General features: G+C 37.3%; 1 protein-coding gene across 1 annotated transcript in view; it reads right to left on the bottom strand.

Moving 5' to 3' along the window:
- Window positions 1–694: 694 nt before the first annotated feature.
- Window positions 695–14,600, bottom strand: part of NDC80 (NDC80 kinetochore complex component) — a gene marked incomplete at its 3' end in the record, with an annotated part of 57,899 nt that continues 43,993 nt past the window's right edge. Inside the window, exons 13-16 of the mRNA XM_082852956.1 lie at window positions 12,453–12,545; window positions 11,799–11,929; window positions 10,862–10,964; window positions 695–832 (exon numbers count right to left, since the gene is read on the bottom strand). Coding sequence (XP_082709082.1) covers window positions 695–832; window positions 10,862–10,964; window positions 11,799–11,929; window positions 12,453–12,545 — 465 coding nt within the window. The remainder of the gene's footprint in view (window positions 833–10,861; window positions 10,965–11,798; window positions 11,930–12,452; window positions 12,546–14,600) is intronic.

Genomic DNA, 14,600 nt, shown 5'->3' with positions numbered 1-14,600 from the left:
CTGATTCTCGCATTCCATATTCTTCTACTTACTTCAGAGTAAAGATGGCATGAAGCCAGAAAGAACTTTAGCTTCTTAGCTCTGGATAAGGAGTGGGTTTTTGTGTCCAAAGTGATTAGGAAAGTTTTTTAGTCAGTCAGTGCCAACCTTTGTATGGTTTATCCCAGGGATTGGCAAACTTTCTGTAAAGGGCCAGATAGTACACATTTTTGGCTTTTCAGGCCACATGATCTCTGTCGCACACACTTAACTCTGCTCTTGTAATGGGAAAGCAGTCATAGATGGTATGTAAGTGAATGGGTGTGATTAGATTTGGCCCACAGTTAGTTTGCTGACTCCTGGTTTAATTCAAAATACCTATTTTTCTAACTATCTCAAGTTAGGCAGAGAGATCATGGGAAAAACACACTTTATTGATGTAAGTTTATTAACTACAGGTACGTAATATAATTGGTCTTTCATAACTAAAGATAACAGTCCAACCAGTTATCATAATTTCAGGTTATACATACCTTAAGTTAATGAACTAGATTTATAAAAGATATAAAAATATTTCACGGGCTTGGGAAGATGTGGTCATGAGACTTCATTGTAAGGAGGGATATAGGATATGCTAAGAGATTTTTCAAACCTACAAAGGACATTTCAAAATTTCCACTGTTAATAAAGTTCTCGCTTAATCAACATTTTATCTTCATTCATCAGAAGCCTTAAGTAGAGCAGCTTTCTTCTTATACTTGTCTCCAATCTCTCTAATATTGTCCAAGAGATCTTCAGACGTGTATTCTTCATACTCTCTATCAGCTTTAGCAATCTGCTCCTCAAGATGTTTCTAGTGGAAACAATTAACAATTGTTAATGTAAAAACATTAATTTCTTTTAAAGTGTTTAATTGTGAAATCTACAAATAAGAGTATAACATTTGTAAGAAGAGGAATAAAAAGAATACTCTTGCATCCACCTAGCAGGCTCCTTTTGTGCCCTTTCCTAATCTTATACCCTCTTTTCTCCCAGACACAACCATTCTCCTGAAAGGTACTTTTCTTTATACTTTTACTACACACACACAGATTAAATATATAAACGATATACTAGTTTAGTGGTACCTGGTTTTAACCTTCATGTTTACTGAACAATATTAAATGTAATGTGTTATGACTTGGTTTTTTTTCCACACAGAATTTTGAGATTCATTCATGTTAATGCATATAGCTATAGTTTATTCATATACTGCTATATAACATTCTGTTGAATGAATATACCAACATTTACTTATCCATTTTACTGTTAATGAATTTTTGTTTGTTCCCAGGTGTGGTAGGCTGACTCCTCAAAGGTGTCCATGTCCTGATCACCAGAACCTGTGAATATGCTATCTTACATGGTAAATGGAACTTTGAAGATGTGACTGAGTAACGGATTTTGAGAAAAGGAGATTATTCTGCATTATCCTGGTGCATCCAATGTACAACGGTCTTTGTAAGAGGGAATCGGCAGTGTGGGAGTCAGAGAGAGAAGACGTAAGGACAAAAGAGAGCTCAGAAAGGACAGACGATGCTGTGTTGCTGGCTTTGAAGATGGAGGAAGAGGCTGCAACCCAAGGACTGCAGGTGACCTCTGGAAGGTGGAAAAGGCAAGGAACTGGATTCCTCCCTAGACCCTCTAGAAGGAGTACAACCCGGAGGGACCATTTTAGACTTCTGACCTCCAGAAATGTAATCACTCAAATCATTTTCTGGTCTGTGGTTCAGATCAACAATACTTGTTAAAAAAGGATCCATGAAAGGTTATAGAGCCACTAAGTGGCTGAACTAGGAAGAAGTGGGTATAACCTAGGTTTTCTGACCTAGTATTTATTCCAGGATGCTTTTCTTAGTGCTTACCACTAAGCAGAGAAAGTACTGGCAAGCAAGCAGCAGTTCATGTCATTCAGGAGAGATGAGGGGATATAAGATCAAATGTTCTGTTTTCAAATAAATGAAAGCCTATTAATGTGATATTATGAGCTTTTTTCCCCCTTAAACAATTCACAACTGGGAATACATTATCTCCTAATAAATTACCAAGGAATTTTAGATTTAGCAATTTATTTTAGTTTTTGGGCTCTGTACAGCAGGTTGGAGGAATAGTTTCATTGTTAAACTTTCAAGCTATGTGAAAGGTGGAGCTAAGGGAGACTTCATGTTTCTGAAATACTATTTTCTGTGTTTATACAAAATTAACAGAAAGGAATGTTAAAAAGAAACAACTGGGACTTCCCTGGTGGCGCATTGGTTAAGAATCCGCCTGCCAATGCAGGGGACACAGGTTCATTCCCTGGTCCGGGAAGATCCCACATGCTGCGGAGCAACTAAGTCTGTGTGCCATGAATACTGAGCCTGTGCTCCGCAACAAGAGAAGCCACTGCAATGAGAAGCCCGCGCACCGCAATGAAGAGTAGCCCCCGCTCACTGCAACTAGAGAAAGCCCACACAGCAACGAAGACCCAACACAGCCAAAAATAAAATCAATAAATAAAAAGTCCATAAATATATTAAAAAAAAACTTACAAAAAAACAAACAAACAACAGGCTATAAATGGATTCACTTGAGCTAAGCCTATGTCACTAAAAGGGACTTAATACCTAACCTAATTGCAGTTTCAACCTTCCCCAGGAACGTAATCTTTACTGGTCCTTTTGGAATTTCCTGGTCAGCATCAGTGAGGTAATCTGACTAATAACAACCTTGTATCCCATAAAGGGAGGTGACCTTGCCATCTTGCCTGAAATAATCCTTTTTAAATTTATGACTTCTTTGTCCCCCCCACCCCCTACCCTGCCTTTAAAAACCTTTTCTTTTCTGTAGCTCCTTGGAGCTCCTTTCTATTTGCTAGATAGGATGCTGCCCGAAACATGAATCACTGAGCAAAGCCAATCTGATCTTCAGATTTACTCAGTTGAATTTTTCTAACAGTTTTGGTTGCAGCAACGGGATCCGAAGTGAACTTCTGATAGGGTCTCAGGAACAACGAGAAATGCAGGTGTGGTGCCCATGAAGCCTTTGGTTCATTGTCTTTCTCACTGTTTCTGAGGGCCGTGGGTAAGTTCCTCTCAGTTCTGAACGCTGCTCTATTTGTGTCAAGGCTCCAGATATAATTGGCTTTCCACACGTTTCCTATTTGACTGGAAACTCCAGCCCTTGATTCTGCCCCAAGAATCTATTCACATGGGAACTGCTAGTGGCAGTTCCAAGTTCCCATTTATGTGGAGCCCCTGTCTGCAATCCCATTTGCTGAGGTTTGCTGGCTCAATCCTTTTCCCACCCCCCAGGTGACACACTGGAAACTGGTGTTACCAGCTGGAGTAGGACACGGTCCAACTTAAGAACCAACTGGGTCTGGAATCGGACTGGGTCTGATTTAGGTGGACTGGGTCCAGTGTGAGGCCTCAGATGAATAAAATTTTGTTTTAGGCAAAGGCTATTACTTACAATGGTGATCTTGGAAGAACTTCCCCCCCCCAAAAAAACACCCCTACAAAAACAAATTAAAAACCCAAACAAAATATCCCTCAAAACTTAAACTAACAGGGCTTCCCTGGTGGCGCAGTGGTTGAGAGTCCGCCTGCCGATGCGGGGGACACGGGTTCGTGCCCCGGTCCGGGAGGATCCCACATGCCGCGGAGCGGCTGGGCCCGTGAGCCATGGCCACTGAGCCTGCACGTCCGGAGCCTGTGCTCCGCAACGGGAGAGGCCACAACAGTGAAAGGTCTGCGTACCACAAAACAAAAACAAAAACAAAAAAACCCTTAAACTAACAAATAAAAAACCAAATAAATAGAAATAAAAATAAGATCCTTAAAATCAAAAGAGTTAAGTACACTACCTTCAGACATACCTGCTTATGGTCTCAGAAGCTATAAATATCTACAAAGATGGCCAAAATTTTACTAAAGACAACCTGGAATTTTGTGTCTTGAGGGCTTGGCTTGGTAACCATCAGATTGCGAGCCCCAAAATATGGCCTGCCTGACAGAAGTGTGTGCCGAACTGCATTTGTGGCCAGGGTCCTACCAAACTGCCACCAGCCCTCGGGGAAAGTACAGTGGCCATCATGAGGAAAGTTCCAATTAGATAGATAATTTAAGAAGTGCACTTAAAAAGTACACAAAAGCCTCTAAAAAGCTTCAAAATTGCAAAATAGTTCATTGAAAGGTTTGTTACAAAAGGCTAACGAAAAAGACATAAAGAGGCACGTAAAACAAAAGACTAGAAGACTGACATAACTCCTGCTGCTGTCCTTTATCCTCCTTTACTTGAGTATTCATTTAGTAATCCTCTCTCTTTCTACTCTGAAGAGACTTACAAAACCATAAACAAAAGTAGCCAAGTGAATGGCCCTACAGATGCAACCATGTCTGCCTTCAAGAGAGGGCCTCCATATGGGCCCCTCCCAGAGCTGACAGAAGTCAGGGATTTTCTGGTAAACTGCTATATTATTTCCTTGAACAGCCAAGGTAAATGAAAATACTTTAAAACCCCACTCGGCGTCTGCAGATGAGATCCTGGGAAAATCGGCAGAAGCTTCCTAAGGGTAAGAATTCTTACTATAGTCAGATCTCCTGGACCTCTGTCTGTAGTACCCAGTAGAGAGAGGAATATAAAATATCTTTTGCACCATTTTTGGGGATGCCTCTTAATTACAAAATTAATATACAGAAATCTATAGCATTTCTATACACTAATAATGAACTAACACAAAGAGAAATTTGGGAAACAATCCCATTTACCATTGCATTAAAAAGAATAAAATAGCTAGGAATAAACCTACTTAAGGAGGTAAAAGACCTATACTCAGAAAACTATTAGACACTGATGAAAGAAACTGAAGATGACACAAATAGTTGGAAAGATATACCATTTTCTTGGATTAGAAGAATATTGTTAAAATGACCATATTACCCAAGGCAATCTACAGATTCAATGCAATCCCTATCAGACTATCAATTGCATTTTTCATAGACCTAGAACAAATAATTTAAAAATTTGTACAGAAACACAAAAGACCTCAAATAGCCAAAAAAAACCTTGAGAAAGAACAGAGCTGTAAGTATCATGTTCCCTGACATCAGATTACACTACAAAGATACAGTAATCAAAACAGTATGGTACTAGCACAAGAACAGACACATAGATCAATGGAACAGATAGACAGCCCAGAAATAAACCCATGTACTTATTGGCAATTAATCTATGACAAAGGAAGTAAGAATATAGATTGGAGAAAAGATGGTCTCTTCATTAAGTGGTGCTGGGAAAACTGGGCAGCTACATGTAAAAGAATATTAGAACATTTTAACACCATATATTCAATACAAAAACAAACTCAAAATGGGATTAAAGACCTAAATGGATGACTGGAAACCATAAAACTCCTAGAAGAAAACATAACCAGTACACTCTTTGACACTGGTCTTAGTAATATTTAGAATATAAAATAGACATTTACACACATAGAATATAAAAAAGACATTTACACACACACACACACACACACACACACACACACACACACACAAAACAGAATATAGAAAGAAAATCAGGCATGGCTTTCTGGACATAAGAGAAACGATTTTTGGCCAAAGTCATTTTGTGATCTAAGCCTGGCCTCAGTGATTGCCCTTGAACAGGTCTCAGTAATTAATGATCTTAAGGGAACGGAAGAATGCAGAAACAAATTGTTATCAGACAAGAGAAATAACAATAGCAAAGGTATTTTATCTGTTGTAAAGACTTCCAGTTCTGTTTCAATGTGGAACATTAGCCTGAAGTGCTCAACGTTCAGATCAACTGGAACCTAAGGGACGATGATGTTGACCTTTTCTGACACTTGTGGCTTGAAGCAAGTAAAGTCTGGACTCTGTGGACTGCCCAAGCCCCTTCATGAATATGTATATACCCTTAGCTTAAAACTTCCCCAACTTTGCTGTTTGGGGAGACACTGCTTTGGGAAAGATCCCTGGTGTTCTCCTTATGTGTTGCAAGTAATCATAAATCCTTCCTTCCCCCAGTCTTGGGCTTGGTTGTGTCTTTTGGCTCGACACCCACCAAGAGGCAAGCCCAATTTTGAGGTAACACTTTTACAGAAAAACTAAAGATATTTGGGTCTATTGGTAAACATGTCCAGTGCCACACATAGAGAAATTTACTATGAGAAAATATGCATTTTTATAAAAAGCATTTATAAATTTGGCAAGCCACAGAATACCAGTGTGAGTCACAATTGTTTACTTCTTAGTTTCCACCAGCAATTAAGGTTTTTAAGGGTTAAAAATTCTAATACATATGTAATTAAAGTTACTAGAAACAAAAAGATAGCTGTAGAAGGTTTATAGAAAAGGAATCTCGTGAAAGGAATTTATGCATGATCAAACTGGGAAAGACAGAATGAATTTATTATAAGGATTTAAAAAATAAGCTTTAAAATCAGTAGTGTACTTATGTAAAATTAAAACTTAAATTTCTGGGGCTTCCTTGGTGGTGCAGTGGTTAAGAGTCTGCCTGACAATGCAGGGGACATGGGTTCAAGCCCTGGTCCAGGAAGATCCCACATGCCGTGGAGCAACTAAGTCCATGTGCCACAACTACTGAGCCCGTGTGCCACAACTACTTAAGCCCATGTGCCCAGAGCCTGTGCTCTGCAACAAGAGAAGCCACTGTGATGAGAAGCCCACGCACCACAACGAAGAGTAGCCCCCGCTCACCGCAACCAGAGAAAGCCCGTGTACAGTCAGCGAAGACCCAACGCAGCCAAAAATAAAATTAAAACAAAAACAAAAACAAAAACCCTTAAATTTCTTTCATCTGTTAAAAGAACAAAAATTTCTTGGACTATTGGTCTGCTTCTAGTAAGTGATTCAAAGGTTTTTCTTGATCTTTTAAGCAATCTGCCAAGAAAAGAAAGATTTTGTGTCTTGTCAAAATAATTTCCTGTGTTTCATGTTTTTTAAATCAGTTCTTTGATTACTTAAGAAAACTGAGTCTTCCTTATTAAAACAGCTCATTCCTTATTAAAACAGCTTCCTTATTGAAAATAGTCTTCCTATTAAAACAGTCTTCCTTATTAAAACAGCCATTGTTTTGTTTGTTTGTTTTGGCAACTATTTAACTTTCTGCATTTGCCTTCTGTCACTATGGTTAGATAAATAACTTAAGTATTGTTTCACAGTGACCTGTCTGACCAAGTATTTTAAAACCTTGTGATAAGGAAGTTTCCTTGTCAATTCCATTATAATAAACTCTTATTAAATCTTTAACAATGGGCATTTTAAAAAAGTCTTCTGTCATTTCAGACAGTTATTGTTTTCCTCAGATGCTTTTGTAAAAGTGTTCCTACAGAAGTGCTTCATCTTCAAGAAGATTCACGGAATGGACTTTTGAAAAGTACAGGTTTCTGATAACTTTGAAGATCATAAAAATGAACTGTATAAGAATTTCCAGAATTAATGGAAATACAGGATTTAAGCAGAATAAGAATTAATGACACGGGACTGAATGAACTGAGGAGGATGATTAAAATTTTTATGACTTTTTGTTGTAAAACATGGCTGGTTTCTTAATTTTTTTGTTTTTCCAGATTTAAAGAAACCTTTTCTCTTAAGCCATTTATGACTTAACAGCAATTGGTAAAGTATACCTTTGTAAACTAAGATGAAACATTTACTTTTTCTCCCTACCTGAACACTCCAGAATTCAGAAACTCTTAAATATTCTTTTCATGGCAATATAATTAAGTTATTTGCATAAGTTCAATATGAATCTGTTCTTGTAACAGGATACGACTGGAAACATTGGCTATATTACCAAGGCTTTAACTGGATTGTCACATTTGACAGAGATGTACATAAACTCAGATGGGACGAGACAGTTTTAAGGTATTAAGTTTGACTTTATGGAGCCAATAAAGCCCCTTGAAAACTTGACCTGGTACCTTGCTTACAAGGTTCCAGCAAAGCAGTCTTAAAAAGAACTTACATGGTCAATCACTATTCTTGCTGCACTTCTGTAAATAACCAAGCCAAATTTAATGCAGACAAATTAGTTTTACTGTGATTACCCATGGAAAAAATAAACAGGGATAATTGTAGAGAGAAAAGTTATGCCTGCACCTTTGTGGATATTAGATTCCAGTCCTGTTAATTGTCTTTGAGGTTTTGTCACATATCTGTAAATTGGACTGGATCTTAAATTCTTCTAGCTCCTCAAATATCTGGCTACAACCCTCCAAACTAACATTTCCAAATTTCTCCTATACTTCTAATTTAGAGTCAGTAATAACAAAGACTGCCTTGAATTTCCTTGGATGAGAATTACAACAGATCCTCCTCACTACCCAGATGGCAGCCAAATTTCAGGGACGTGAATCTCAGATATACATTTCCAGCTGAAGAAGGCTCCACCTGACATCTGGTCCTATATAAACGCTGGAGACCTCCAAATCAAATTGATAGGAAGAGAAGCAGCTGACACTGAGGTAGAATGCTTCCTCCCAAGATGCTGGATCAAGATTCATGCTTTAACTAAACATGAAACCCTTTCTTCTCTTTCTTTCCTTTATTCTGGCATTGGCCTGAAAAGATAATGCCATTATCCGTATCGCCCAGGTCAATGCTCAGGTGGGTAACATTTCAAATTGCTGGATCGGTCATTAAGAAAACAAAACACTCTGATAGGTTCATGATGCAAGAGATCCCTGGTCTGTTTCTTCATTTCTGGTTAATAACCCCAAACTTGGGGAATTTGGCATCCAGGCTCTATACAAAGTGACACAGGCGAGGGTAACCAGAATAAAGCTGCCTGTGTGTTCTACAGATCCTTAAAATTTTCCTGGTCTCAATGGATGTCACATTTCCAGTACTGAGCCACAGATTCAAATGGGAATTACCAGGAGGGATTCATTACTCTGGATTTGATTCCTTGGAGAGAACCCTACCTTCCCTGGGTAGGAGTTACTGCAATTGAGGCTATGATCAGGAACCTGTCGCTAACTCTTGAAAGCATTATGGAATTTGCCGCTAAAGCAACAACTGCCCAACAAAAATCCTTAGACTCTTTGGCTGAAATTGTTCTTGATAACAGGATAGTCCTTGATTATATTTTAGCTGAGCCAGGAACTGTTTGTGCTGCGGCCAACGCCATCTGCTACACCTGAATTACCACTTCTGCGGAAGTTGAAACTCAGTTAACGTAAGATCACTGAGCAGGCCACTTGGCTTAAAAAGGCGACTCCTTCAGTGGGGTCTTTGACTTATTTGGTTTCGATTGGTTTGGGTTTTGGGGACCATGGCTTCAAAGTGCACTTCAAACACTGGGGATTATCTTGCTTATTATAATCATAATGGTCTCCTCAGTGCGTTGCATTCTCTTAAAAGCTTTAAATGCATGTTTGCAGCTGCTAACCAACAAGCAAATGATTTCCCTAAGACTGGAAAATCAGTAAAGAAGCAAAGGGAATTGTTCACAAATCAACAATTGTGAACTTGGAGCTGGGATCTGTGAATATTACATGGATTAAGCAAGAACATCATGACCTATGAATACCACACAAAGCATCAACAAAAACTGCAAGCAATAGTTGAGAGTGGTGCTAACGCCTTAAATTTTGATCACGTCTCTCTCAGTCAAGCTGAGAGTGTGATCAAAAGGGGGGAACTGTTAAAAAGGAACAACAGGCCCAAAATGGAGTCACTCGTGCTAAGTCCATGTCACCAAACTAGGACTCGATACCTAACCTAACTGCCGTTTCAACCTACCACAGGACTGTAATCTAACTGGTCCTTCTGGAATTTCCTGGTCAGGACCAGTGAGGTAATCTGTCTAATAGAATCTTTGTCCCACAAAGGGAGGTGACCTTGCCACCTTGCCTGAAATAATCTTTTTTAAATTTATGTCTTCTTTGTCCCACTCCCCCTCTGCCTTTGAAAACCTTTTCCTTTCTGTACTCCTTGGAGCTCCTTTCTATTTGCTAGAAGGGATGCTGCCCAACACATGAATCACTGGATAAAGCCGATTTGACCTTCAAATTTATTCAGTTGAATCTTGCTTTGTAACAGGAAAAATATTTGTTATTAACACATGCTCTTTCATCTTAACTAATATGTTTTCAGTATGTAGAATATGGCCTGGCACAACATCATTATATATTGTTGATGTAATAAATATCATTGTATGTTGTTTATGCAAACAAAACCGATTATTTTTTATTAAGGGCTTGTACCTTAAGCAACAAGAAGAGTAACTTAATAATTAAGTGACAGAGTTGCACAATCCTCACCACAATCTTTGTGCCCATCTGCCCTTATTCCCACTCCAGCTCCTGGATTTGCCTTTTCGGAACATTTTATATTAGTTAGTCATAAATATGTAGGCTTTCACATCTTTTACTGAGCATAATGTTTTTGACATTCGTTCATATTGTAGCATGCGTAAGTGCTTCTTTCCTTTTATTGCTGAATCATATTCCAATGTATGGGTATATCATTCACCAGTTAATAAATATTTGGGTTGTTTACACTTTTTGGCTATTATGAATAATGTCGCTACGAACATTTGTCTGCAAGTCTTTGTATGGACATATATTTTCATTCCTTTTGGTGGGTTGATACCTAGGAGTGGAACTGCTGGGTTATATAGTAAACCTATGTAAAACAGATCACTTTACGAAATGCACACTACTACACAAAATTCTTCTGATAAATTTTTACTAGATCATATTTTCTACAGAAATAAAATTTATCATTTAATTTCTGTAGAAACAAAACAGAAATACATAAAAGTTTTAAAAAGTTTTCTTAGAATGTAGGAAAGACCTTCACACACTTACCTCTACAGACCCTACGTGTGTAGCAACCATCTCTAAAAGACGCTGCAAGTTATTTCCCACTTTTCGTCTTTCTTCAGTTGTGGTCTGCACAACTAGTTGGCATCTGTAGGATAAAAACTCTTGTTTGAATTGTCTAGGACAAAACCTAATATATCAGTTCTAGCTACCTCACTTCTTTTTATATTCAATAAAACCAGGCTGTGATTGGTATAGGTGCTGCTTGCCCAGTGTATCATTCACAAAGGTCCAGTTCACAATAATTAAAACAGAAATAAAAACATTTTCAAAGATCCCATGCAAGCAACAGCACAAAACAGCACCAAAACCTCATGCTTTAATATACAAAGCTTGGGAGCAAATTGTTTACCTGAGTCTCTAAAAGGATTGTACACTTAATCAGGGACAAGACATTAAATACATATGAATGAGGAAATAGGAGTCTTAGGCATTCAAATTTAAATTAAAAACAAAGACTATATGCCAAAGATACCTTCAACTAAGTTTTCTGTCCCTAGGCTACAAATAAGGAAACAAAGAGGTGTGATTTTCTTAAGGATTAAGGTGTGATTTCTTAAGGTTGGATACTTCCAACCTCAAAGAAAGTTTATTTTGTAGTTTTTTTGAGGGCCCCTTAACACTTAAAAGAAAAAAAGTGTATTTTAATATAAATTAACATAGAGCCTATGGGTTAACTATTCAGTCCCCTTCTGACTGAAAAGATAATAGGGGGGCAATAGCTATAACGGTAGCAGAATGTATTTATCTAGGGAAAGTATCTCAAGTGTCTCAAGCTGTTCTGCTTAAGTTCTACTCATCACTCCCTCTGCCCCAAATAGCTCTATAATATAAATTAAAGCAAATAAACTTAGGCCTAGTTTTATATAAATGTTAACTAAACTGACAATAAACATTACAAATCTTGGCAAGATGAACTTACTCCCGCTGAATAGCATCTAACTCATTCATAGCTTCACTGAGGCCCTCGTTAACTGCACTCTCCAGCAGGTGCTTGTGTTTCTCCAAGGACTCCAGCTCATTGGCACATTTTTTGTCCTCTTCCTCAGCTTCCTATCAGGATAAAGTCATGGTTAAGTTTTTTCAGTATTCACATTCTACACACTCCAGGAGGATTTAAAAAAATGTATGTAAAGCATTTAAAAAAATCAGGTTGCACCATCATTTGTATTTGCAGGATGCTTACTGCTTTACATGTAAGAGACTTTTAAAATGGTCTTTTGGAAATTTTATACTATAAACATAAATGTGACCTTTTCAATAGGCCTATACAGAATTCATTTAGCAGTAATTTCAAGTCTGTACTACAGGAAATATACTGAATCACAAATGCAAGTATAAAATATTAATGGAATACTAAACATGTTCTATGGTAAAATAGCTGAATTCCAGAAAAAAGTCCTCTAGAAAAACAAAATAAAATAACTCCTTAAAATAAACTTTGGGTGAGAAGATTAAACTAAAGACAAGTTATAGGATATAGCTTAAAAATTTCAGTTTGATGTCAGAATAGATGCCTAGTCCATTAACCATGACATGGCTTTGGATAACCTAAACAAACGGGCAAAGTTCTTACCTTAACTTTTTGTTGGTGAAGATCATCCAGCTTTTGAACTTCTTCTTTCAGAGTTCGCACACTTCTCCTGCTTTCTGTGATCATTGTATTTAACTTGAGGAATAAAACTTTGGTTGAGAAATCATAACTACACATCAAAAAAATTTTAACAAGTTATAAAACTTTTATGTTATCAATCAACTAACTGATCCATGTTATATCTTCTAGTTCTCGTGGGCTCTTACCTTTTATTTGTCCTATAAATTTATTATTTCCCAAAGAGAAGTTAATTTCAAGAAGACATGTTTTTTAATACATAATATTTAAATGCAGAGTGGTATAGTAGGGCATTAGTTAGGAATTAAAAATCTGGCCTAATTCTCACTAAAATAAAGATACCAATATCTGTTTTTCCACTAGTGGCTGTGGGAGTACTTTTTAAGATCTCATATATATTATACAAGTATTACATATAATTAATATTCTTATATTAACTTAATAAATAAAAATTGTTTTGCTCTCTAGTTTTGAAGTCTCACTTTATTTAGATTTTATCTACTTGAGTTAGTTATCTAGATATCATTTGTGTGTTCACTTTCTGGGATGTTAAAGAGAACTATTTATATTGATGTTGTTTGATAATATTTGCTAATTGGTTATAGTCAATGCATTCTTCCAAAGAGTAATAAAGTAACTACATTTAATCTTGTTCAAGCTTGAGCTTTAAGATCTGATGAAACCAAAACTGGGAAAAAAAAAAGTGTTTCTAAAAAAAAAAGAAAAAAGTGTTTCTGAAGTTCATTTCCTGTTGACAAGTGCTGATACCAGTTGATATTGGTAATTAATAGAGAATGTTTTTCAGCTAGATCAAGATGATAATATTTCCAATAGGAAACAGAAAATAGTTGACATCTTTCTTTAAAAGGATGATTCTACACATACATAAATGAAAAAATATATACCTTTTGGGAAAAATTTAGTGAAACTATTGTTATTTGGCAAAAGATAGGATGGTAAAATGACCAAACTTATTAAAGAAACCTGCACATAGTACTTTTTTTGCCCCCTTTTCTTTTCTTGCATATAGTACTTCTCATTCAGTCATCCAAAGTCCCTTGTAAGGGACATTCCTTTCTTATTTACAAGAAGAGAAGAGTGGGCTGGAAAGAATGCTGTTTACTCAGGATCACACAACTAGCATACGCCCAGAACTCAAAACTAACTCCAAGGTCTTTTTCTAATACCACTTGTCTTTCACATTTTAAAGACCAGAGCTACTGAAGCTATAAACTTTGCTTCCAGTCTAAAGATATGCTACTTCTGTAGTGAACAAACTGTTTCATTAAACTCATCTGCAATAAGACCAATCAACACCCAAATAATCAGAACTTCCACTAGGTCCTCCTGGTTGATCAAATGTGTTGTTTACTTTTATCTGAGCAGCTCTACTTTCCATGTCAGCTTTACTAAAGTTACATCAATTAATTAAACATTTTTTTCCCCGACTACAAAAGTACACATTTCCACTGTGGTAAACAGGGGAAGCATTAAAGAAAATAACCATCACCAATAATTCTGCAATCCCTAAGACCTACTAAGATTTGGCTTCCTCCCTCCCTCCCTTCCTTCTTCCCTTCCTCTCTTTCCAAATTTCCTTCCCTCTTTCCCCCCCTCCCTTCTTTCTTAGCTCTCAAGTTGCTTATAAGCAAAGAAGATACCATTAATTAATTAGATGATTTTTTTTCTTCTATAATTGAGATGACAGAAGCCACTAGACTGCCTCCAGTCAACCAACCAACCAGCATGAGACCTTTCCTTCTTCCTTCCAGTCAGTTTCAGGATGCAGGGCACACATTTTCTTCATGAAGAGAAGTAACCCCTCCAGCTCTTCTCTGGATCTCATGCCTTTTTATTTCTTCACAGCCAGACTCAAATCCATCAATTCCTTTCGTTCCTAATTTTTTAAACTTTACCCTCTTTCCATGAACTCTCTCCCTCGTCATTAAAACCAAACAAACCCCTCCCATAAACAAACAAACAAACAAATTACACACAAAAAACCAAAAATCTTTCCCGCACACCACTTTCCAGCTACTGTTCCATCTCCCTTCCTTAGATTCAAACATTTGCAATAGATTTGTAGTAGTCCCTGAAGAACTACCTTTTCGA

The sequence above is a fragment of the Leucopleurus acutus genome (assembly GCF_964270905.1).
Source record: "Leucopleurus acutus genome assembly, chromosome: 13".
Classification (NCBI taxonomy): Eukaryota; Metazoa; Chordata; class Mammalia; order Artiodactyla; family Delphinidae; genus Leucopleurus; species Leucopleurus acutus.
The sequence above is the reverse complement of the archived record's forward strand: the minus strand, read 5'-3'. Positions and strand labels throughout refer to the sequence as shown.